This window comes from Lampetra planeri, unplaced genomic scaffold (assembly GCF_965212315.1).
Source record: "Lampetra planeri unplaced genomic scaffold, kcLamPlan1.2.h2 scaffold_362, whole genome shotgun sequence".
NCBI lineage: Eukaryota > Metazoa > Chordata > Hyperoartia > Petromyzontiformes > Petromyzontidae > Lampetra > Lampetra planeri.
This window is the reverse complement of record NW_027615185.1, coordinates 30,001-54,972: the sequence shown is the minus strand read 5'-3', so window position 1 is coordinate 54,972 and position 24,972 is coordinate 30,001. Positions and strand designations below refer to the sequence as shown.

Genomic DNA, 24,972 nt, shown 5'->3' with positions numbered 1-24,972 from the left:
TGTTGGGGCAAGTGCGGCACTGCCGTCTTTCCTACACGCCGCGCCAGGTACACCGTTTAGGACCACGTCGACCTAGCGAAGGGCCCACGAACAGCTTCAGCTATTCCCCACTGTTTTGGTCGTGAGCGGGAATCGAACTCGGGTCGCCGGGCTCACAGCGCAGTGCGCCAACCACTGCGCCGCCGCTCCCCATACACACGCACAAGCACAGGTGTCGCTCCGAATGAGCCGAGCGGCATTATCTTTTCAGCAGCCGTGTAACGCTGCTGCGTGGAAGCTCCTTTGTCTATCGCTCCACACGAAGCTTCCAGTCTTCTCGGGCACATTCATTCCCTCCCTGTTTCTATTCTTGAGAAATGTGGAGCCTTGTATGAGAGAGGAACATCTGCGCAGGTTTGAAGAAGTTAGGCTTGGCATGACGACGATCGATTGTGGGTTTAACCAGGCTGCATTACAACTCCTCTAGACAACCCCATCAATTGAGCTCCTCCGGCAGGCGAAGCTTCATTTGGCTGGGTCACGTAGCCCGCATGCCCAGCCACCACATGCCGAATAGTGGGGCCAAACGGGCACGACACGGGCTGCAGAAGAGATGGACCGATACGGTGCAGGAGGATGGAGTAGACTTGCCAATGACTGGTATGGAGGGGGCTCGTGAAGGACGCTGCTGGACAGTCGGAGGCAGTCGCCCCTCCAGCAACGGAGGGATGAGGAGCGACGCTCACAACAACAAGCGGAGCGCCGGGTAGCTAAAACGCAGCGAGTTTGCGCGGTAGGTGGCACAGGTGGTGCGCATCTACCGGTCATCTCAGTCATCCTCCCCATGGCATCTGCTGGGCCTGTCCCGTGACCTCCTCCTGCCAGCAGCAGCGACAAAACCTCCCACACTTGACCCGATGGTCTCGAGGTGCACCTAGCCTGGCACGAGCGGCACCATCCGCCACCGCCCCCCCCCACGGTTACCGGCTCTGGCAGTGCAGCAGCAGGTCGATGATGAAGGTCTGCCAGGCGCGCTCTTTGCTGAGGACGTCCGAGCCGGAGGGTACAAGCGCGAGGCAGAGCGTGATCACCTCCAGAGCCTCACGGCACACCTGCTCATCCTCCGCGTCCGGCTCCTTGCCGGCGTTGTTCTGGTGGGGAGCGGGGAGAGCCACGGGGAGAGTGACTGGGTGAGTCACGGGGCGAGTCACGGGGCGAGTGACGGGGCGAGTGTCGGGGCGAGTCACTGGGTGAGTCACGGGGTGAGTCACGGGGTGAGTCACGGGGTGAGTCACGGGGCGAGTCACCTGGTGAGTCACTGGGTGAGTCACCTGGTGAGTCACGGTGTGTGTCACCTGGTGAGTCACCTGGTGAGTCACTGGGTGAGTCACGGGGTGAGCCACGGGGCTCTCTTTATCGGAGTGACTCCACAGCACGATTCGTCAGTCAGCCCGTGTTGAATCTGCATCCCCCGCGTGCCCCCACCCCCCACCCCCCTCACCCCCCCCCCCCCACTGGCCACCTTCTCGTAGATCTTGCAGATCTCGTCGCTGCTGGAGAAGACGAGGTGGACGCAGCCGCAGCCTGCCGCCCAGCAGATCTTCTGGATCTCGCGGATCACCGAGATGTCGGGGATGTTCTTACTCGCCTGTGCACGCGGGGCCACACCGCCAGCGCACACGCACACGCGTGTGTTAGTGTGCACGTGTGTGTGTACGCGTGTGTGTGTACGCGTGTGTTTGTGTGTGTGTGTGTACGCGTGTGTGTGTACGCGTGTGTTTGTGTGTGTGTACGCGTGTGTGTGTACGCGTGTGTTTGTGTGTGTGTGTACGTGTTTGTGTGTACGCGTGTGTTTGTGTGTGTGTGTACGCGTTTGTGTGTACGCGTGTGTTTGTGTGTGTGTGTGTGTACGTGTTTGTGTGTACGCGTGTGTTAGTGTGTACGTGTGTGCGTACGCTTGTGTGTACATGCACGCGTGTGTTAGTGTGTACGTGTGTGTGTACGCGTGTGTGTGTACGCGTGTGTGTGTACGCGTGTGTGTACGCGTTTGTGTGTACGCGTGTGTTAGTGTGTGTGTGCGTACGCGTGTGTGTACATGCACGCGTGTGTTAGTGTGTACGTGTGTGTGTGTACGCGTGTGTGTGTACGCGTGTGTGTGTACGCGTGTGTTTGTGTGTGTGTGTGTACGTGTTTGTGTGTACGCGTGTGTTTGTGTGTGTGTGTGTGTACGTGTTTGTGTGTACGCGTGTGCGTACGCTTGTGTGTACATGCACGCGTGTGTGTGTGTACGTGGTGACGTCACCGCCACTTAGTGGCTAATGGCGGTTGTTGTTGTGTACACGCGTGTGTGTACTTGTGCGCACGTGTGCGCGTACATGTGTATGTAAACTTGTTTGTGTACGTGCACGCGTGTGTGTACGTGTACGTGTGTACGTGTACGTATGTGTACGTGTACGTGTGTGTACGTGTACGTATGTGTATGTGTGTGTGTACGTATGTGTGTGTGTACGTATGTGTGTGTGTACGTGTGTGTACACGTGCGTATGTGTACGTATGTGTACGTGTACGTGTGTGTATGTGTACGTGTGTGTATGTGTGTGTGTACGTGCGTATGTGTACGTGTACGTGTGTGTACACGTGCGTATGTGTACGTGTGTGTATGTGTACGTGTGTGTATGTGTGTGTGTACGTGTGTGTACACGTGCGTATGTGTACGTGTGTGTATGTGTACGTGTGTGTATGTGTGTGTGTACACGTGCGTATGTGTACGTGTGTGTATGTGTACGTGTGTGTATGTGTGTGTGTACACGTGCGTATGTGTACGTGTGCGTGTGTGTACGTATGTGTGTGTACGTGTGTGTACACGTGCGTATGTGTACGCACATGTATGTGTACGTGTGCGTGTGTGTACGTGTGTGTGTACGTGTGTGTACACGTGCGTATGTGTACGCACGTGTATGTGTACGTATACGTGTGTGTACGTGTGTGTGTACGTGTGTGTACACGTGCGTATGTGTACGCACGTGTATGTGTACGTATACGTGTGTGTACGTGTGTGTGTACGTGTGTGTACACGTGCGTATGTGTACGCACGTGTATGTGTACGTATACGTGTGTGTACGTGTGTGTACACGTGCGTATGTGTACGCACGTGTATGTGTACGTATACGTGTGTGTATGTGTGTGTGTACGTGTGTGTACACGTGCGTACGTGTACGTGTGTGTATGTGTACGTATGTGTACGTGTACGTGTGTGTATGTGTACACGTGCGTGTGTGTACGCGTGTGTATGTGTACGTGTGCGTGTTTACGCAGATCAGCGAGGTGTCGGGTCTGTTCTTACACGCCTGTGCGCGCGCTCACACCACACACACGTGGGTACGCGTGTGTGCATGTGTACGTCTGCATGTGTACGCCTGTGTGTACACACCTGTGTGTACACACCTGTGTGTACATGCGTGTACGTGGGGAGCGGTGGTGTAGTTGCGCTACAAACACGGCGGCCCGAGTTCGATTCCCCTGACGGTCAACACCGATGATGATTATCTGAGCTGGTCCTGGGCTTCCCCTAGGTCGACTCAGCCTCAAATGAGTACCTGGTGCGGCGTGTAGCAAACATCGCCACTGGTGAGACAAAGGCGGCCAGGCGTAGCGTGGTGCTGGCCACCCACCCCCTCGTGTGCTGTGCCGGCTTTCATAGGTGCCACTCACCAACAGCACTTGCCCCTACAGTCTGTCAAGGCTGTGTTGTTGTGTGTTGTTGTGTGTTGTTGTGTGTTGTTGTGTGTTGTTGTGTGTTGTTGTTAACACGTGCTTTGCGGTTGTTGCCGTGTTAGTGTTGTTTCTGCGAGTTGTTGTTGCATTGTTGTTGTTGCTGCTGCTGCTGTGTTGCGGTGTTTCCGTGTTGTTGTTGTTGTGTTGCGGGTCACCTCGTCGGTGATCTGCTGTCCCAGGCGCATGGCAACATTGCGCAGCATGCACTCCGCACCCGGGTTGGGGATGTGGTGCAGTGCACTCTGCAGGATCACCGCCTGGTTGTGCGTCGCCGGGGAGATCTGAACCACAGACACGCACCAGAACCTCATCACAACCGCACCACAACCGTACCACAACCTCACCACAACCGTTGGCGCAGTAGGGGGCACAGATCAACACCGCACCATCCTGACCATCACCACACACACACACACCAACACCGCACCACCCTCACCATCACCACACACACACACCAACACCGCACCACCCTCACCATCACCACACACATCAACAATGCACCACCATCACCATCACCACACGCACATCATCACCACACGCACATCAACACCGCACCATCCTCACCATCACTACACACACACACAACACCCTCACCCCCCCCCAACCCCCACCAAACATCCCCCAGGGGTGACTGTGGTTGTGGTGCGGGTTATGGTATGGGTTCTGATGGTGACTATGGTGTGAGAGTGGTGTGGGTTGCGGTGTAGGTCGTGGTGGTTGTTATAGTGTGGGTTGTTATGTGGTGGTTATGGTGTGTGCCGTGGTGGTGGTTGTTATCATGTGGGTTGTTATGTGGTGGTTATGGTGTGGGTTGTTATGGTGTGTGCCGTGGTGGTGGTGGTTATCATGTGGGTTGTTATGGTGGTGTATGCTATGACGTGTATTTTGGTGTGTTATGGGTTGCACCGTGGTGGTGGTGGTGGTCGTGGTGGCTATGGTGCTATGCGTTATGGCGTGCGCCGTGGCGGTGGTCGTGGTGGTTGTGGCGGCGATGACGGCGGCCGTCGTGGTTATGGTTGTGCGCGTTATGACGTGCGACGTGGTGATGGTGGTGGTCATGGTCGAGTGGCCACGACGGTTATCGTCGCTGCCGCGGTTGCCACCACCACCACCGCTGCCACCACCACCACCGCCGCCACCACCGCCACCGCCACCACCGCCAATACCACCGCCACCACCGCCAACGCCACCACCGCCAACACCACCGCCGCCACCGCCGCCACCGACGCCACCACCACCGCCACCGCCGCCACCGCCGCCACCGCCGCCACCGCCGCCACCGCCGCCACCGCCACTCACCGTGGGCGCGGCCCGCTCCTGCGCCTGGCAGGCCTCGGCGACGGCCCTCACGTGGCCGTAGGCGACGGCCGCCAGCGTCAGCTTGGCCACCTTGAGGGCGGTGAGGCAGGCGGCTCGGCGCGTCTCCGCGTCCGCCCCCGGCAGGAAGTTGTTGCGCGACAGCATGGCGAACGCCAGGGGCACGCCGCCGCTGCGGCAGAAGTTGAACTGGAACTCGGTGGCCTCCTCGCCGAGGGGGGCGTTGGCCGGCATGAGCAGCGCGTAGACCACCTCGGCCAGGTAGAGCACCCGCGAACAGCTGGGCGCAAAGAAGAGCGACTCGAGCGAGGGCCCACGACTGTCCTCGCCCAGCTTCGCGCGGTCCAGGCACAGGGCACGCAGCTGCTCCACCGTCTTGTTATCTGGTGGTGGTGGAGGTGGGGGAGGGTGAGGGTGATAGGTGGGGTGGGAGCAGTGGGGAGGTGAGCAGCGTAGAGATAAATAGCGGTGGTGGTGGCGATGCACTTGGCCTGGCACAGGTGCCATGGTGACATCACCGTCACTTGGTGGTGAATGGCAGGTATTGGTATTGGTGGTGGCTCCGGTTTGACAACAGGTCTCATTCCGAATCAATCAAGCGACACCTTTTTATCGGCTGCGTAACGCTGTGTGGAAGCTACCTGGTCTGTCGCTCCGCACGAAGCTTCAGGTCTTCTCGGCCACGGTCATTCCCTCCCTTCTCTACGCTTGCGAAACGTGGACCCCCCCCTAATGGAACAACTTCTACGGTTAGAAACATTTAGGCTGGCCTGCCTGCGATCCATCCTGGGTTTAACCTGCAGGATGGATTGTGTGAGGAGCTCACAAATCCTTGAAAGATCTGGACACAGTTCCATTGGTGAGCTCCTCCGGCAGGCAAGGCTGCGTTGGCTGGGTCATGTAGCCCGCATGCCCAGCCACCGCATGCCTAAACAGCTTTTTTTCGGCTAGATAAAGAGGGGTCTAAACGGGGTGGTGCTGGTAAGCTAAGTGGCGGTGGTGGCGAGCCGAGTGGTGGTGGTGGTGGTGGCACCGGTGCTGGCGTGGTTGGGACTGTTCCCGCCGTACCGGCTGGCATGAGCTTCATGAGCGTGCGGGCTCCGTCGCGCAGCGTGGGCATGCACAGCGAGCTGCCCATGTCCGCGATCTGCCACAGGAAGCTCACGTACTGCGGCTGCATGGACATGATCTGCACACAGACACAGGTCCCCCGTGTGGCCTTCATCAGACTGTCGGGGTAAGCGCCGCTGAGTGGGCAAAGTGGCAGTGCGGTGGTGTGGCGGGGTGTGGTTGTGGTGTGGTTGCGGTGTGGTTGTGGTGTGGTTGCGGTGTGATGTGGTTGCGGTGTGGTTGCGGTGTGGTTTGTGGTGCCAGTGGTTTGGCGTAGTGGCGGTGTGGCAGTGAGGTGGGAGTGCCAGGTGGCAGTGCGCTGGCGGTGCGCTGGTAGCGTGGCGAGGTGGAGGTGTGGTGGTAGTGCGGTGTTGGTGTAGTGGCGGTGTGGCAGTGAGGTGGCAGTGCAGGTGGCAGTCCGCTGGTAGTGTGGCGAGGTGGAGGAGTGGTGGTAGTGCGGTGTTGGTGTAGTGGCGGTGTGGCAGTGAGGTGGCAGTGCAGGTGGCAGTGTGCTGGTAGTGTGGCGAGGTGGAGGAGTGGTGGTAGTGCGGTGTTGGTGTAGTGGCGGTGTGGCAGTGGGGTGGGAGTGCAGGTGGCAGTGCGCTGGTAGTGCGCTGGTAGTGTGGTGAGGTGGAGGAGTGGTGGTAGTGCGGTGTTGGTGTAGTGGCGGTGTGGCAGTGGGGTGGGAGTGCAGGTGGCAGTGCGCTGGTAGTGCGCTGGTAGTGTGGTGAGGTGGAGGAGTGGTGGTAGTGCGGTGTTGGTGTAGTGGCGGTGTGGCAGTGGGGTGGGAGTGCAGGTGGCAGTGCGCTGGTAGTGCGCTGGTAGTGTGGCAAGGTGGAGGAGTGGTGGTAGTGCGGTGTTGGTGTAGTGGCGGCGTGGCAGTGGGGTGGGAGTGCAGGTGGCAGTGCGCTGGTAGTGCGCTGGTAGTGTGGCGAGGTGGAGGAGTGGTGGTAGTGCGGTGTTGGTGTAGTGGCGGTGTGGCAGTGGGGTGGGAGTGCAGGTGGCAGTGCGCTGGTAGTGCGCTGGTAGTGTGGCGAGGTGGAGGAGTGGTGGTAGTGCGGTGTTGGTGTAGTGGCGGTGTGGTGGCGTGGCAGGGCGACGCACCACGCCCGGCAGGCATTTCTCGGCTTCGACGTTGGGCCCGTCGCTGAAGCGGTTGCCGTGGTTGCTGGGCGAGCCGGTGGAGGAGTCGGAGGAGGAGTCCGGGCTGGAGGGCATGTTGCCACTCGCCTGCGTCAGCTTCGCCGTCATCAGCTGGGCACACCGTGGCGAAGGTGGCAGCGGTACATGCACACATGGTTCACGCACGGTACACACGCACGCAGTACACACACGCGGTACACACACACGCGGTACACAACAACAACCGCCATTCGCCACTAAGTGGCGGTGACGTCACCACGACGCTTGTGCCAGGCCATGTGCACGTTAAGGCCGCGTGAAGTGTCGAACGCCCGCTGGCAGAAGGTCACGGGGCAGACCCGGCAGGTGCCACGGGTCGACTGAGATGAGTGGCCAATGCACCACCTGTGCCCCCTACTGTGCCAACTTGTTGTGTTTTAGCCACACGGCGCTCCGCTCGTTGTTGTGAGCGTAGTTCCTCTGCCCTCCGTTGATGCTGCAAGCGATGTTGAATCTATCGCTTGCAACTTTCAACAGCTAGCTGAGACCAGGCCACACGGTACACACACACACAGACATGCAGTATCAACACAGTACACGCACGCTGAGGTGCAGTATCCACACACACGGTACACACACCATTCACACGCACGGTACATGCACACACAGCACAACTACACAGGGTAAAGCCACACAACACACACACACTGCCTGCACCCCAGCTCATCATGGTAACCCGGGTCCCCATGGTTACCCATCTGGTTGCCTTAGTTACCGTCTTGTCCTTGAGGTTGAGCTGGCCAATGAGCTTGCGGTCTTCGCTGGGGTCCACCAGCTCCCCATTGATGTACAACTCCACCTGCACACAGACAAAGACAAAGGTCCCCCGTGTAGCCTCACAGACGGTTGGGGCAAGTGCTGATAGAAGCGAGTAGCAGCAGCAGCACCTATGAAGGCCGGCACTGTGGCACACGAGTGGGTGGCCAGCACCACACCCGGCCGCCTTTGTCTCCCCCCGAATGGCTGTTTACTACACATCGCACCAGGTAATCATTTGAGGCCGAGTCGACTTCGAAGAGGCCCAGGACCAGTTCATCAAGATAATCATCAATGGCGTTGGTGGACGTGACAGGGAATCAAACTCGTGTTTCTGCCAATTTCGTATGGCAGCACGCTAACTTGTGCGCCACTGCTCCCCACATACACACTGCACCACACTGCACCACACACACACACACTGCACCACACACACCACCACTCATCACACAACGCACTGGACCGTACCTTGGTGTGTGCGCTGTTGCCCTTGACGCGCGACAGGATGTAGCGCCGCACGGACCCCACCGAGTCGTTGGTGTGGGACCACACGTCCAGGTCCTCCACCTGCCTCGCCTGGCTCGGGAACCGCACCACCAGCGACACGTGCTTCCCTCGGAACGCCCTGCACCGCACACCACGCACACACCGCGCACACACCGCACACACACCGCGCACACACCACACACACCACGCACACACCACACACACCACACACACCGCACACACACCGGTACACCGCACACACACCGGTACACCGCACACACACCGGTACACCGCACACACACCACGCACACACCGCGCCACGCACACACCGCACACACCACACCGCACACACCACACCGCACACACCGCACCACGCACACACCGCACCACGCACACACCGCACACACCGCACCACGCACACACACCGCACACACCGCACACACCACACACACCACACACACCGCACCACGCACACACCGCACACACCGCACCATGCACACACCGCACCACGCCACACACACACCGCACACACACACCACACCGCACACCGCACACACCGCACCACGCCACACGGCCCGCACACAAATTGTCAGCCAAGCTTGGAACGCACACCGCACGCACCGGGCCACGGGCTTCTGCTCGTTGCAGGGCCTGTGTGCGTACGTGTCTGTGCACGCGCATGCTGGCGTGCGCGTGCTTGCGCGCGCGTGCCTGTACGTGTGTGCGTCGTGGTGGTGGTGGTGCGTGTTGTGGCAGTGCGTGCGTGTCGTGGTGGTGCGGCGTGGCGTCTCTCACCGGGCCATGGGCAGGATGGTCCTCTCCTCGTGGTAGTCCCCGTCACACTCGGTGACGTACTCGCGCAGCACGGTGAGCACGCGCACCATGCGCACCGCCTCCTGGCGCGCCCCGTTCACGCCGTCCTTGTCGCCGTCCAGCACGCACAGCGTGCCGTACGACGCACGCAGACGGTCGAAGCACGACTGCACAAAGTCCTCGTGGATCTCCACCTGCTCACGCCAGTGGCCACCGTCACAGACACCGCCACCGTCACCATCACCGCCCCACCACCGTCACCGCACCTCCACCACCGTCACCGCACCTCCACCACCGTCACTGCCCCACCACCGTCACCACCACCATCACCGCCCCACCACCGTCACCGCCCCGCCACCATCACCACACCACCACCGTCACCGCACCGCCACAGACACCGCACCGCCACCGCACCGCCACCGCACCGCCACCGCCACAGACACCGCACCACCACCGCACCGTCATCGCACCGCCACCATCACCACTGCCGACGGGGATCATACGAGGTCATCGGAGATCGTTGGAATGAGACAGACATTGGTGCAGTATGGCCATCTCAGTGTGGCTCCGTGATTCTCAGTGAGTCTGTGTGACTTGGTGAGTCTCCATGAGTCTGTGAGTCTCAGTGATTCTGTGAGTCTCAGTGATTCTGTGAATCTCAGTGAGTCTGTGAGTCTCAGTGAGTCTCGGTGACTCTGTGTGAGTCTCAGTGATTCTGTGTGAGTCTCAGTGATTCTGTGTGAGTCTCAGTGATTCTGTGTGAGTCTCAGTGATTCTGTGTGAGTCTCAGTGATTCTGTGTGAGTCTCAGTGATTCTGTGTGAGTCTCAGTGATTCTGTGTGAGTCTCAGTGATTCTGTGTGAGTCTCAGTGATTCTGTGTGAGTCTCAGTGATTCTGTGTGAGTCTCAGTGATTCTGTGAATCTCAGTGATTCTGTGTGAGTCTCAGTGATTCTGTGTGAGTCTCAGTGATTCTGTGTGAGTCTCAGTGATTCTGTGTGAGTCTCAGTGATTCTGTGTGAGTCTCAGTGATTCTGTGTGAGTCTCAGTGATTCTGTGTGAGTCTCAGTGATTCTGTGTGAGTCTCAGTGATTCTGTGTGAGTCTCAGTGATTCTGTGTGAGTCTCAGTGATTCTGTGTGAGTCTCAGTGATTCTGTGTGAGTCTCAGTGATTCTGTGTGAGTCTCAGTGATTCTGTGTGAGTCTCAGTGATTCTGTGTGAGTCTCAGTGATTCTGTGTGAGTCTCAGTGATTCTGTGTGAGTCTCAGTGATTCTGTGTGAGTCTCAGTGATTCTGTGTGAGTCTGTGACTGTGTGACTGTGTGACTTGGTGAGTTTGCGCGAGTCTCTGCGTGACTCTGCGTGACTCTGCGTGACTCTGCGTGACTCTGCGTGACTCTGCGTGACTCTGCGTGACTCTGCGCGACTCTGCGCGACTCTGCGCGACTCTGCGCGAGTCTGCGCGAGTCTGCGCGAGTCTGCGCGAGTCTGCGCGAGTCTGCGCGAGTCTGCGCGAGTCTGCGCGAGTCTGCGCGAGTCTGCGCGTGACTCTGCGTGACTCTGCGTGACTCTGCGTGACTCTGCGTGACTCCTGCCTGGCTGGTCTGTAGCCGGGGCCCCAGGTTGGTGTAGATCTCCTTCAGGAGGTCGATGGCGCGGTTTGCGATGTCGTCGCTGCCGTGGATCACCAGCTACGACCACACACAGACAAAGCCGTTGGGGCAAGTGCCGTTAGTAGCGAGAAGCGCCTACGAGAGCCGGCACTGTGGCACACGAGGGGGTGGGTGACCAGCACATTGCACGCAGGCACATCAGCTAGTCTATCAAGATGAACACAAATACAAAGGTCCCCCGGGTAGCCTTGAACAGACTTTTGGGGCAAGTGCTATTAGCGAATAACACCGATTCTTTAGTTCTTTCGGTAAAGTCATGGAGAACGGAAAAATCTTAATAAAAAATTAAGTGAATTAAAATAAAATAAACTACAAAAACCACGAATGTGGACTGTAGCCTGGTTCTTAACCTGAGTGAGCGTCCTGGCAGTCTATAATGTAGACTTATTCTTGGTTCTTTCAGTAAATTTAAATATAATAAAAATGTAATAAAAACAAAAAACCACGACGTATCGACCGCAACACAAGCGGTCGTCATCAGGACAAGGGGAGTTAGCCTCTAAAGACAAACTGTTTGTAAAGGTTTAGAGATGGGCGTAGTCCAAGTGTGTCAACAGCATGATGTTAATGTCGGAGAAAGCAACGCCAACGCAGTGGGTGGACACCAATCAAAAGGGCCGCCAGGCAATCACTGCACCTCGCTCCACACACTCACACTGCTGACGGTGGAGGTTGCAAAGAAAACACTAATCAAGTCATGACCCAAAGTGGCTGATGACATCTTTACAATGATTGCTGAGTTTTCACCATCCTCTCGCTTGAAATTGTGTCCGTGTCTGTAGATATGGACGGCTTCATGAACGAATCTTTGTTGATAGCCAGTAGGCTTGCAAAGCACCTTCCTTCGTTTCGATTTAAAGCTTTCGTGACTGCAGGGATTCATCTTCTTGGTTCTTTCGGTAAAGTCACGTAGAAGGGAAGTAATAAAATAATAAAATGCAACATAATAATATAATAGAATAATGAAATAAAATATAATATAATAAAATAATAAAATAATATACTAATATAATATTTTTATATTTCGATTTAAAGCTTTCGTGACTGCAGGGATTCATCTTCTTGGTTCTTTCGGTAAAGTCACGTAGAAGGGAAGTAATAAAATAATAAAATGCAACATAATAAAATAATTCTCACGACGTTTCGGCCACAACGCAAGCAGCCGTCCTCAGGTGAAAACCAGGTCTGTCGAGGCGACAGTGTCTGAATGAAGCAAGCACGTGTTTATTGATTCACTTAATTTTTTTTTTTCTATCTCCGTGAATTTACCGAAAGAACTAAAGAATATGAATTCCTGCAGTCACCAAAGTTGAGTAACACCCATTAAGGCCGCCACTGTGGCACACGAGGGGGTGGGTGGCCAGCACCACGCCCGGCCGCCTTTGTCTCCCCAGTGCTAGCGATGTTTACTACACACCGCACCAGCTACTCATTTGAGGCCGAGTCGACCTAGGGGAGGCCCAGGTTCAGTTCGGAAAATCGTCACTGGTGTTGGTCGTGAGCGGCAATCGAACTGGGGTCACCGGATCGCCGTGTTGTTGCCGTGTGTTGTTGCCGTGTGTTGTTGCCGTGTGTTGTTGCCGTGTGTTGTTGCCGTGTGTTGTTGCCGTGTGTTGTTGCCGTGTGTTGTTGCCGTGTGTTGTTGCCGTGTGTTGTTGCCGTGTGTTGTTGCCGTGTGTTGTTGCCGTGGCAACACGCACCCTCCACAGGTAGTCAAGGCCGATGAGCTCCAGGTCATCCATCATGTACGCACGTCGCTTAGCAACCAGCTTCCCCTCCCGAGAGTTCACCGCTGCAACAACCGCCACAACCACCACAACCACCACAACCACATTACAACCACAATTCTCAAAACAAACACCACAAGCGAGTCGGTGAGTGGGCGAGTCGGTGAGCGGGTGAGTCAGTGAGCGGGTGAGTCGGTGAGCGGGTGAGTCAGTGAGCGGGTGAGTCAGTGAGCGGGTGAGTCGGTGAGCGGGTGAGTCGGTGAGTGGGCGAGTCGGTGAGCGGGTGAGTCGGTGAGCGGGTGAGTCGGTGAGCGGGTGAGCGGGTGAGTCGGTGAGCGGGTGAGTCAGTGAGCGGGTGAGTCAGTGAGCGGGTGAGTGAGTGAGCGGGTGAGTCGGTGAGCTGGTGAGTCGGTGAGTGGGCGAGTCGGTGAGCGGGTGAGTCGGTGAGCGGGTGAGTCGGTGAGCGGGTGAGTCAGTGAGCGGGTGAGTGAGTGAGCGGGTGAGTCGGTGAGCGGGTGAGTGAGTGAGCGGGTGAGTGAGTGAGCGGGTGAGTCGGTGAGCGGGTGAGTCGGTGAGCGGGTGAGTGAGTGAGCGGGTGAGTCAGTGAGCGGGTGAGTCAGTGAGCAGGTGAGTGAGTGAGCGGGTGAGTCGGTGAGCGGGTGAGTGAGTGAGCGGGTGAGTCAGTGAGCGGGTGAGTCAGTGAGCGGGTGAGTCGGTGAGCGGGTGAGTCGGTGAGCGGGTGAGTCAGTGAGCAGGTGCCTGGATGAGCGGGTGAGTCGGTGAGCGGGTGAGTGAATGAGTGGGCGAGTCAGTGAGCGGGTGAGTCAGTGAGCGGGCGAGTCAGTGAGCGGGTGAGTGAGTGAGCGGGTGAGTCGGTGAGCGGGCGAGTGAGTGAGTGGGTGAGTCGGTGAGCGGGTGAGTCGGTGAGCGGGTGCGTGGATGAGCGGGTGAGTGAGTGAGCGGGTGAGTGAGTGAGCGGGTTAGTCGGTGAGCGGGCGAGTGAGTGAGTGGGCGAGTCGGTGAGCGGGCGAGTCGGTGAGCGGGTGCGTGGATGAGCGGGTGAGTGAGTGAGCGGGTGAGTGAGTGAGCGGGTGAGTCAGTGAGCGGGTGAGTGAGTGAGCGGGTGAGTCAGTGAGCGGGTGAGTCAGTGAGCGGGTGAGTCAGTGAGCGGGTGAGTGAGCGGGTGAGTCGGTGAGCGGGTGAGTCAGTGAGCGGGTGAGTCGGGGAGCGGGTGAGTGAGTGAGCGGGTGAGCGGGTGAGCGGGTGAGTCGGTGAGTGGGTGAGTAAGTGAGCGGGTGAGTGAGTGAGCGGGTGAGTGAGTGAGCGGGTGAGTCAGTGAGCGAGTGAGCGGGTGAGTCAGTGAGCGGGTGAGTGAGTGAGCGGGTGAGTCAGTGAGCGGGTGAGTCAGTGAGCGGGTGAGTGAGTGAGCGGGTGAGTGAGTGAGCGGGTGAGTCAGTGAGCGGGTGAGTCGGTGAGTGGGTGAGTGAGTGAGCGGGTGAGCGGATGAGTCGGTGAGTGGGTGAGTAAGTGAGCGGGTGAGTGAGTGAGCGGGTGAGTCAGTGAGCGGGCGAGTCAGTGAGCGGGCGAGTCGGTGAGCGGGCGAGTCGGTGAGTGGACGAGTCGGTGAGTGGGCGAGTCGGTGAGCGGGTGAGTCGGTGAGCGGGTGAGTGAGTGAGTGAGTGAGCGGGCCTCACCCTTGAAGAACCTCTCGAAGCACTTCATGCCGTTCTCGGTGAGCAGCGAGGGGTCCAGCTGCAGCACGTTGCTCTCGAAGAACTCCTTGTTGATGTCGGGGTCCAGGTCGGGCTCGTCGCCCATCAGCTTGGAGAACCACCTGAAGCAGGCCTCGCGGTCGCACAGGTAGACGGCGCTCTCCGCCAAGCAGCGCCAGATCTGCTTCGCTTGCGGGGAGCACAGCCACAGCTGCCCGTCCTTCAGCAGGAACCTGAGGGGTGGAGGGAGACCGTGTGGGGGGGGGGGGGGGTAACGGTAGGGGAAGCAACAAGGTGCAGGGAGAGTGGGAGAGAGGGGGGAGAGAGAGGGGAGAGAGAGAAGGGAGAGAGAGGTGGGTGAGAGAGGTGGGAGAGAGGGGGAGAGAGGTGGGAGAGAGGGGGGGGAGAGAGAGAGGGGGGAGAGAGAGGGGGGAGAGAGACGACAAGTGGACGTCAGGTAAAGCTGATGGCAGCAGCACGAGGAGGGTTCTGGACACACGGCGGGCGATTGCGAAGGTTTCAAGTGGCTCAGTCACGCGCGAGAAGGCCCGCAAAGGCCCGCAAAGGCCCGCAAAGGCCCGCAAAGGGCCTGAGGGAGAAGGGCCTGAGGCCAGCCAAGTGCAGCGATGGTGCGGAGAAGGCGAGCAAAAGGCCACAAAGGCCGAACAAAGGACCAACGAAGGCCCAGCAAAGGCCCACTAAGCGCCGGACAAGGGCCCGAGGCCAACGAAGGCCCGAGACGGCACACAAAGGGCCCGTGAAGGCCCACAAAGGAGCTCAGAGGATGGTTGAGAAGGGCCAAGGCGGGCGGCGTGAAAGGGCCCCCGAGGCTTGAGGCGGCTCGGTGCTGCCCACGAAGGCCAGCAGAGGTCCGAGAAGGCTCGGGTCGGGGTGAAGGGCGAGGGGAGGGGAGGGGTGGGAGGCGGCGGGGTGAGCACCTGAGGAAGGCGAGCCGCTCCTGCACCTCCTGCACGTGGCTGTAGCGGCTGCCGGGACGCACACTCAGCGGGTCGTACTCCGGATGCTCTGCACACGCAAGAACACACACATGAGCACACGCAAGCACACACATGAGCACACGCACGCACACACATGAGCACACGCAAGCACACACAAGCACACGCAAGCACACACACGAGCACACGCAAGAACACACACATGAGTACACGCACGCACACACATGAGTACACGCACGCACACACACGAGTACACATATGAGCACACGCAAGAACACACACATGAGCACACGCAAGCACACACATGAGCACACGCACGCACATGAGTACACACATGAGCACACGCAAGAAAACACACATGAGCACACGCACGCACATGAGTACACACATGAGCACACGCAAGAACACACACATGAGCACACGCAAGAACACACACATGAGCACACGCAAGAACACACACATGAGCACACGCAAGAACACACACATGAGCACATGCAAGAACACACACATGAGCACACGCACACACATGAGTATGCACACGCAAGCACACACATGGGTACACACACGCACACACACAAAGACCCCCGTATACCCTTGACAGACTGTTGGGGCAAGTGCTGATAGCGAGTAGCGCCTATGAAGGCCGGCACGGCACACGAGCGTGACTGAGTGTGCGTGTGAGCGCGCGCGTGAACAAGTGCGCGCGTGATTGAGCGCGTGCGTGTGAATCGAGTGTGTGTGTGAGCGAGTGTGTGTGAGCGAGTGTGCGTGAGTGCGTGTGAGCGAGTGTGCTAGTGTGCGTGTGAGCGTGCGTGTGAGCGTGCGTGTGAGCGTGCGTGTGAGCGAGTGTGCTAGTGTGTGTGTGAGCGAGTGTGCTAGTGTGAGCGAGTGTGCTAGTGTGAGTGTGAGCGAGTGTGCTAGTGTGCGTGTGAGCGCGCGAGTGCGTGTGAGCGAGTGTGCTAGTGTGCTAGTGTGTGTACGCGTGAGCGAGTGTGCTAGTGTGTGTGTGAGCGAGTGTGCTAGTGTGCGTGTGAGCGAGTGTGCTAGTGTGCGTGTGAGCGAGTGTGCTAGTGTCTGTGAGCGAGTGTGCTAGTGTCTGTGAGCGAGTGTGCTAGTGTCTGTGAGCGAGTGTGCTAGTGTGTCTGTGAGCGAGTGTGCTAGTGTGTCTGTGAGCGAGTGTGCTAGTGTGCGTGTGAGCGAGTGTGCTAGTGTCTGTGAGCGAGTGTGCTAGTGTGTGTGTGAGCGAGTGTGCTAGTGTGCGTGTGAGCGAGTGTGCTAGTGTCTGTGAGCGAGTGTGCTAGTGTGTCTGTGAGCGAGTGTGCTAGTGTGTGTGTGACCGAGTGTGCTAGTGTGTGTGTGAGCGAGTGTGCTAGTGTGTGAGCGAGTGTGCTAGTGTGTCTGTGAGCGAGTGTGCTAGTGTCTGTGAGCGAGTATGCTAGTGTGTCTGTGAGCGAGTGTGCTAGTGTGCGTGTGAGCGAGTGTGCTAGTGTGTGTGTGAGCGAGTGTGCTAGTGTCTGTGAGCGAGTGTGCTAGTGTGTCTGTGAGCGAGTGTGCTAGTGTGCGTGTGAGTGAGTGTGCTAGTGTGCGTGTGAGCGAGTGTGCTAGTGTGTGTGTGAGCGAGTGTGCTAGTGTCTGTGAGCGAGTGTGCTAGTGTGTCTGTGAGCGAGTGTGCTAGTGTGCGTGTGAGCGAGTGTGCTAGTGTGCGTGTGAGCGAGTGTGCTAGTGTGTGTGTGAGCGAGTGTGCTAGTGTCTGTGAGCGAGTGTGCTAGTGTGTCTGTGAGCGAGTGTGCTAGTGTGCGTGTGAGCGAGTGTGCTAGTGTCTGTGAGCGAGTGTGCTAGTGTGCGTGTGAGCGAGTGTGCTAGTGTCTGTGAGCGAGTGTGCTAGTGTGTCTGTGAGCGAGTGTGCTAGTGTGTGTGTGACCGAGTGTGCTAGTGTGTGTGTGAGCGAGTGTGCTAGTGTGTGTGTGAGCGAGTGTGCTAGTGTGTCTGTGAGCGAGTGTGCTAGTGTGTCTGTGAGCGAGTGTGCTAGTGTGTGTGTGAGCGAGTGTGCTAGTGTCTGTGAGCGAGTATGCTAGTGCGCGTGTGTGACCGAGTGTGCGTGAGTGCGTGTGAGCGAGTGTGCGTGTGAGCGCGTGAGTGCGTGTGAGCGAGTGTGCTAGTGTGTCTGTGAGCGAGTGTGCGTGAGTGCGTGAGAGCGTGTGAGCGAGTGTGCTAGTGTGTCTGTGAGCGAGTGTGCGTGAGTGCGCGAGAGCGTGTGAGCGAGTGCGTGTGAGTGTGCGTGTGAGCGAGTGTGTGCGTGTGATCGAGTGTGCTAGTGTGCGTGTGAGCGAGTGTGCTAGTGTGCGTGCGAGTGTGTGTGAGTGTGCGTGTGAGCGAGCGAGTGTGCGAGTGTGATAGTGTGCGAGTGTGCTAGTGTGCGTGTGAGTGCGAGCGTGGCGTTACCCTTGGCGTACTGCTTCATGACGTCCATGTAGGCAGCGAGGTTCTCTGCCACCAGCGTCACCAGCATGTGGTTCTGCTGCAGCTGGTTGATGAGGTCGTGCCGGTAGAACACGTGGGGATTGCGCTGCATTTGGCTGGTGACGGCGCACGCGCGAGAGAGACGGACAGACAGACGCGCGAGAGAGAGAGACAGACAGACAGACACGCGCGCGAGAGAGACAGACAGACAGACGCGCGAGAGAGAGAGACAGACAGACGCGCGAGAGAGAGAGACAGACAGACAGACACGGGCGCGAGAGAGAGAGACAGATGCGCCGAACGATGAAGCGTGGATGTATTCACGTACGTTTCACGTATTCTTGGGTCTTTCGGTAAAGTCACGAAGATAGGTTCAAAGAAAAGAACAAAAAACTACGATGTTTCGATCGCAACACGAGAAATCGTCATCAGGAAAGCTGCTGAGGCGGGCTGTTTGCGGGCTGTTTGCGGGCTGTTTGCGGGCTGTTTGCGGGCCGTTTGCGGGCCGTTTGCGGGCTGTTTACAGGTTGTTTGCGGGCTGTTTGCAGGCTGTTTACAGGTTGTTTACAGGTTGTTTACAGGCCGTTTGCGGGCTGTTTACAGGTTGTTTGCGGGCTGTTTGCGGGCTGTTTGCAGGCTGTTTACAGGCTGTTTACAGGTTGTTTGCGGGCTGTTTGCGGGCTGTTTGCGGGCTGTTTGCGGGCTGTTTGCGGGTTGTTTGCGGGCTGTTTGCAGGTTGTTTACAGGTTGTTTACAGGTTGTTTGCGGGCTGTTTGCGGGCTGTTTGCGGGCTGTTTGCGGGCTGTTTACAGGTTGTTTGCGGGCTGTTTACAGGTTGTTTACAGGTTGTTTACAGGTTGTTTGCGGGCTGTTTGCGGGCTGTTTGCGGGTTGTTTGCGGGCTGTTTACAGGTTGTTTGCGGGCTGTTTGCAGGTTGTTTACAGGTTGTTTACAGGTTGTTTACAGGTTGTTTGCGGGCTGTTTGCGGGCTGTTTGCGGGTTGTTTGCGGGCTGTTTACAGGTTGTTTACAGGTTGTTTACAGGTTGTTTGCGGGCTGTTTGCGGGCTGTTTGCGGGTTGTTTGCGGGCTGTTTGCAGGTTGTTTACAGGTTGTTTACAGGTTGTTTGCGGGCTGTTTGCGGGCTGTTTGCGGGTTGTTTGCGGGCTGTTTACAGGTTGTTTGCGGGCTGTTTGCGGGCTGTTTGCGGGCTGTTTGCAGGCTGTTTACAGGCTGTTTACAGGCTGTTTGCGGGCTGTTTACAGGCTCTTTGCGGGCTCTTTGCGGGCTGTTTGCGGGCTGTTTACAGGCTCTTTGCGGGCTGTTTGCGGGCTGTTTGCGGGCTGTTTACAGGTTGTTTGCGGGCTGTTTGCGGGCTGTTTGCGGGCTGTTTGCGGGCTGTTTGCGGGCTGTTTGCGGGCTGTTTGCGGGCTGTTTACAGGTTGTTTGCGGGCTGTTTGCGGGCTGTTTGCGGGCTGTTAACAGGCTGTTTGCGGGCTGTTTGCGGGCTGTTTGCGGGCTGTTTACAGGCTGTTTACAGGTTGTTTACAGGCTGTTTACAGGCTGTTTACGGGTTGTTTACAGGCTGTTTACGGGCTGTTTGCGGGCTGTTTGCGGGTTGTTTACAGGCTGTTTACAGGTTGTTTACAGGCTGTTTACAGGCTGTTTACGGGTTGTTTACAGGTTGTTTGCGGGCTGTTTGCGGGCTGTTTGCGGGTTGTTTACAGGCTGTTTACAGGCTGTTTACGGGCTGTTTGCGGGCTGTTTACAGGCTGTTTACAGGCTGTTTACGGGCTGTTTGCGGGTTGTTTACAGGCTGTTTACAGGCTGTTTACGGGCTGTTTGCGGGCTGTTTACAGGCTGTTTACAGGCTGTTTGCGGGTTGTTTACAGGTTGTTTACAGGCTGTTTACAGGCTGTTTACAGGCTGTTTACAGGCTGTTTACAGGCTGTTTACGGGCTGTTTACAGGTTGTTTACAGGCTGTTTACAGGCTGTTTACAGGCTGTTTACAGGCTGTTTGCGGGTTGTTTACAGGTTGTTTACAGGCTGTTTACAGGCTGTTTACAGGCTGTTTACAGGTTGTTTACAGGTTGTTTACAGGCTGTTTACAGGCTGTTTACAGGCTGTTTACAGGCTGTTTACAGGCTGTTTACGGGCTGTTTACAGGTTGTTTACAGGCTGTTTACAGGCTGTTTACAGGCTGTTTACAGGCTGTTTGCGGGTTGTTTACAGGTTGTTTACAGGCTGTTTACAGGCTGTTTACAGGCTGTTTACAGGTTGTTTACAGGTTGTTTACAGGCTGTTTACAGGCTGTTTACAGGCTGTTTACAGGCTGTTTACAGGCTGTTTACAGGCTGTTTACAGGCTGTTTACAGGTTGTTTACAGGTTGTTTACAGGCTGTTTACAGGCTGTTTACAGGCTGTTTACAGGCTGTTTACAGGCTGTTTACAGGCTGTTTACGGGCTGTTTACGGGCTGTTTGCGGGCTGTTTGCGGGCTGTGTGCGGGCTGTGTGCAGGCTGTTTACAGGCTGTGTGCAGGCTGTGTGCAGGCTGTTTACAGGCTGTTTGCAGGCTGTTTACAGGCTGTTTACAGGCTGTTTACAGGCTGTTTACAGGCTGTTTACAGGCTGTTTACAGGCTGTTTACAGGCTGTTTACAGGCTGTTTACAGGCTGTTTACGGGCTGTTTGCGGGCTGTGTGCGGGCTGTGTGCAGGCTGTTTACAGGCTGTTTACAGGCTGTTTACAGGCTGTTTACAGGCTGTTTACAGGCTGTGTGCGGGCTGTGTGCAGGCTGTTTACAGGCTGTTTGCGGGCTGCTTGCGGGCTGTTTACAGGCTGTTTACAGGCTGTTTACAGGCTGTTTACAGGCTGTTTACAGGCTGTGTGCGGGCTGTGTGCAGGCTGTTTACAGGCTGTTTACAGGTTGTTTACAGGCTGTTTACAGGCTGTTTACAGGCTGTTTACAGGCTGTTTACAGGCTGTTTACAGGTTGTTTACAGGTTGTTTACAGGCTGTTTACAGGCTGTTTACAGGCTGTTTACAGGCTGTTTACAGGCTGTTTACAGGCTGTTTACGGGCTGTTTACGGGCTGTTTGCGGGCTGTTTGCGGGCTGTGTGCGGGCTGTGTGCAGGCTGTTTACAGGCTGTGTGCAGGCTGTGTGCAGGCTGTTTACAGGCTGTTTGCAGGCTGTTTACAGGCTGTTTACAGGCTGTTTACAGGCTGTTTACAGGCTGTTTACAGGCTGTTTACAGGCTGTTTACAGGCTGTTTACAGGCTGTTTACAGGCTGTTTACGGGCTGTTTGCGGGCTGTGTGCGGGCTGTGTGCAGGCTGTTTACAGGCTGTTTACAGGCTGTTTACAGGCTGTTTACAGGCTGTTTACAGGCTGTGTGCGGGCTGTGTGCAGGCTGTTTACAGGCTGTTTGCGGGCTGCTTGCGGGCTGTTTACAGGCTGTTTACAGGCTGTTTACAGGCTGTTTACAGGCTGTTTACAGGCTGTGTGCGGGCTGTGTGCAGGCTGTTTACAGGCTGTTTACAGGTTGTTTACAGGCTGTTTACAGGCTGTTTACAGGCTGTTTACAGGCTGTGTGCGGGCTGTGTGCAGGCTGTTTACAGGCTGTTTGCGGGCTGCTTGCGGGCTGCTTGCGGGCTGTTTGCCTCAGCAGCTTTCTCCCTCCTTTTTTCCTCCTGATGACGATTGCTTTTGTTGCGATCGAAACGTCGTAGTTTTTTTGGTTATTTTCTTTGAACCTATCTACGTGACTTTACCTTAAGCTTCAAGTCAAGATTTACGTTTAACTTCTTCCACACAGTACAGAGCATAGTGTATAGTTGTGTAGTGCAATGTGTAGTGTACTATAGTTGAGTGGAGTGCAGTGTATAATAGTGTAGTGGGTAGTATCGTACGTAGCCAAGGTAGGATGGTGGGAGGGGAGTGGTGGTGAGTGGTGGTGAGTGGTGGTGAGTGGTGGTGAGTGGTGGTGAGTGGTGGTGAGTGGTGGTGAGTGGTGGTGAGTGGTGGTGAAGGGGAGGAGGGGAGTGATGGTGAGTGGTGGTGAGTGGTGGTGAGTGGTGGTGGGTGGTGGTGGGTGGTGGTGAGTGGTGGTGAGTGTTGGTGAGTGGTGGTTAGTGATGGTGTGTGGTGGTGGGTGGTGGTGAGTGGTGGTGAGTGGGAGGAGGCGAGTGGTGGTGAGTGGTGGTTAGTGATGGTGAGTGGTGGTGAAGGGGAGGAGGCGAGTGGTGGTGAGTGGTGGTTAGTGATGGTGAGTGGTGGTGAGTGGGAGGAGGCGAGTGGTGGTGAGTGGTGGTTAGTGATGGTGAGTGGTGGTGAGTGGTGGTGGGTGGTGGTGAGTGGTGGTGAAGGGGAGGAGGCGAGTGGTGGTGAGTAGTGGTTAGTGGTGGCGAGTGGTGGTGAAGGGGAGGAGGCGAGTGGTGGTGAGTGGTGGTGAGTGGTGGTGAGTGGTGGTGAGTGGTGGTGAGTGGTGGTGAGTGGTGGTGAGTGGTGGTGAGTGGTGGTGGGTGGTGGTGAGTGGGAGGAGGCGAGTGGTGGTGAGTGGTGGTGAGTGGTGGTGAGTGGTGGTGAGTGGTGGTGAGTGGTGGTGAGTGGTGGTGGGTGGTGGTGAGTGGGAGGAGGTGAGTGGTGGTGAGTGGTGGTGGGTGGTGGTGAAGGGGAGGAGGCGAGTGGTGGTGAGTGGTGGTGAAGGGGAGGGGGCGAGTGGTGGTGAGTGGTGGTGAGTGGTGGTGAGTGGTGGTGAGTGGTGGTGAGTGGTGGTGAGTGGTGGTGGGTGGTGGTGAGTGGGAGGAGGCGAGTGGTGGTGAGTGGTGGTGAGTGGTGGTGGGTGGTGGTGAGTGGTGGTGAAGGGGAGGAGGCGAGTGGTGGTGAGTGGTGGTGAGTGGTGGTGAGTGGTGGTGGGAGGAGGCGAGTGGTGGTGAGTGGTGGCGAGTGGTGGTGGGTGGTGGTGAGTGGTGGTGAGTGGTGGTGAGTGGTGGTGAAGGGGAGGAGGCGAGTGGTGGTGAGTGGTGGTGAGTGGTGGCGAGTGGTGGCGAGTGGTGGTGGGAGGAGGCGAGTGGTGGTGAGTGATGGCGAGTGGTGGTGGGTGGTGGTGAGTGGTGGTGAAGGGGAGGAGGCGAGTGGTGGTGAGTGGTGGTGAGTGGTGGTTAGTGGTGGCGAGTGGTGGCGAGTGGTGGCGAGTGGTGGCGAGTGGTGGTGGGAGGAGGCGAGTGGTGGTGAGTGGTGGCGAGTGGTGGTGGGTGGTGGTGAGTGGTGGTGAAGGGGAGGAGGCGAGTGGTGGGGAGTGGTGGTTAGTGGTGGCGAGTGGTGGCGAGTGGTGGCGAGTGGTGGCGAGTGGTGGCGAGTGGTGGCGAGTGGTGGCGAGTGGTGGCGAGTGGTGGCGAGTGGTGGCGAGTGGTGGCGAGTGGTGGCGAGTGGTGGCGAGTGGTGGCGAGTGGTGGCGAGTGGTGGCGAGTGGTGGCGAGTGGTGGCGAGTGGTGGTGAAGGGGAGGAGGCGAGTGGTGGCGAGTGGTGGCGAGTGGTGGCGAGTGGTGGCGAGTGGTGGCGAGTGGTGGCGAGTGGTGGCGAGTGGTGGCGAGTGGTGGCGAGTGGTGGCGAGTGGTGGCGAGTGGTGGCGAGTGGTGGCGAGTGGTGGCGAGTGGTGGCGAGTGGTGGCGAGTGGTGGCGAGTGGTGGTGAAGGGGAGGAGGCGAGTGGTGGCGAGTGGTGGCGAGTGGTGGCGAGTGGTGGCGAGTGGTGGCGAGTGGTGGCGAGTGGTGGCGAGTGGTGGCGAGTGGTGGCGAGTGATGGCGAGTGGTGGCGAGTGATGGCGAGTGGTGGCGAGTGGTGGCGAGTGGTGGCGAGTGGTGGCGAGTGGTGGCGAGTGGTGGCGAGTGGTGGCGAGTGATGGCGAGTGATGGCGAGTGGTGGCGAGTGGTGGCGAGTGGTGGCGAGTGGTGGCGAGTGGTGGCGAGTGGTGGTGAAGGGGAGGAGGCGAGTGGTGGTGAGTGGTGGCGAGTGGTGGTTAGTGGTGGCGAGTGGTGGCGAGTGGTGGCGAGTGGTGGCGAGTGGTGGCGAGTGGTGGCGAGTGGTGGCGAGTGGTGGTTAGTGGTGGCGAGTGGTGGCGAGTGGTGGCGAGTGGTGGCGAGTGGTGGTGGGTGGGCAGGCGGGTCACCTGACGTTCTGCGGGGCTTCTCCGAACAGGCTGCAGATCTCCTTGATCTGCTTTAGTGCCGGGATGACCCACTTGTCGTTACGCAGCTCTTCGATGAAGCGGTCGATCCACTGCATCTTCTGGGAGTCACGGTCCTGCGTCACAACAACAACACCACCACCACCACACGGTCACAATCACCACCATCACTACCACACAGGTCACCACCACACCGTCACCACCACACCGTCACCACACGGTCACCACCACCACCATCACGAGCACACCGTCTCCACCACCACCATCACGAGCACACCGTCACCACCACCACCATCACGAGCACACCGTCACCACCACCACCACACGGTCACCACCACCACCACCACACGGTGACCACCACCACCATCACTACCACACCGTCACCACCACCACCACACGCGCATGTACACGCGCGTGTGCCCGTGCGTGCGGTGCGCGAGTGTTGCGTGCCTGCGAGCAGCTGTAGTCCAGGATCTTGATGTGCGCGCTCAGCGCCTGGTCCATGATGTCGACGGGGACGTCGTCGCTGTGTGCCAGGTTCCACAGCAGGCTCAGCACCTTGTGCGCCATCACCCCGTCCTTGTCGTCCTCCGCCAGCCGCCGGATCAGCTCCAGCAGCTTCTCGCGCTGCTTCTTGCTCGCGTTGGTCCAGCTCGCCTGGCGAGGGTGAGCGGAGGGTGAGCGGAGGGTGAGCGGAGGGTGAGCGGAGGGTGAGCGGAGGGTGAGCGGGGGAAGAGGTGAGGTGGGACGATGGGAGCGCACAAGCGAGCGTGCTCGGTCGCTCGCTCACTCACCCATGCATGCACTCGCTCGAACACTCACTCCACTCTCGCTCACCAAAACCA

At 57.8% G+C, this 24,972-nt stretch overlaps 1 protein-coding gene across 4 annotated transcripts in view; it reads right to left on the bottom strand.

Moving 5' to 3' along the window:
- USP9X (ubiquitin specific peptidase 9 X-linked) overlaps window positions 1–24,972 on the bottom strand; it is a 52,264-nt gene that overhangs the window by 7,888 nt on the left and 19,404 nt on the right. For all 4 annotated transcript variants that reach the window (XM_078623651.1, XM_078623654.1, XM_078623656.1 and 1 more), the window contains exons 12-27: window positions 24,578–24,784; window positions 24,110–24,243; window positions 17,927–18,060; window positions 15,467–15,554; window positions 14,511–14,761; window positions 12,790–12,881; window positions 11,012–11,107; window positions 9,400–9,611; window positions 8,587–8,743; window positions 8,078–8,161; window positions 7,285–7,434; window positions 6,139–6,259; window positions 5,053–5,453; window positions 3,909–4,034; window positions 1,502–1,627; window positions 964–1,130 (exon numbers count right to left, since the gene is read on the bottom strand). In XM_078623651.1, the coding sequence (XP_078479777.1) occupies window positions 964–1,130; window positions 1,502–1,627; window positions 3,909–4,034; window positions 5,053–5,453; window positions 6,139–6,259; window positions 7,285–7,434; window positions 8,078–8,161; window positions 8,587–8,743; window positions 9,400–9,611; window positions 11,012–11,107; window positions 12,790–12,881; window positions 14,511–14,761; window positions 15,467–15,554; window positions 17,927–18,060; window positions 24,110–24,243; window positions 24,578–24,784 (2,546 nt within the window). The remainder of the gene's footprint in view (window positions 1–963; window positions 1,131–1,501; window positions 1,628–3,908; window positions 4,035–5,052; window positions 5,454–6,138; window positions 6,260–7,284; window positions 7,435–8,077; window positions 8,162–8,586; window positions 8,744–9,399; window positions 9,612–11,011; window positions 11,108–12,789; window positions 12,882–14,510; window positions 14,762–15,466; window positions 15,555–17,926; window positions 18,061–24,109; window positions 24,244–24,577; window positions 24,785–24,972) is intronic.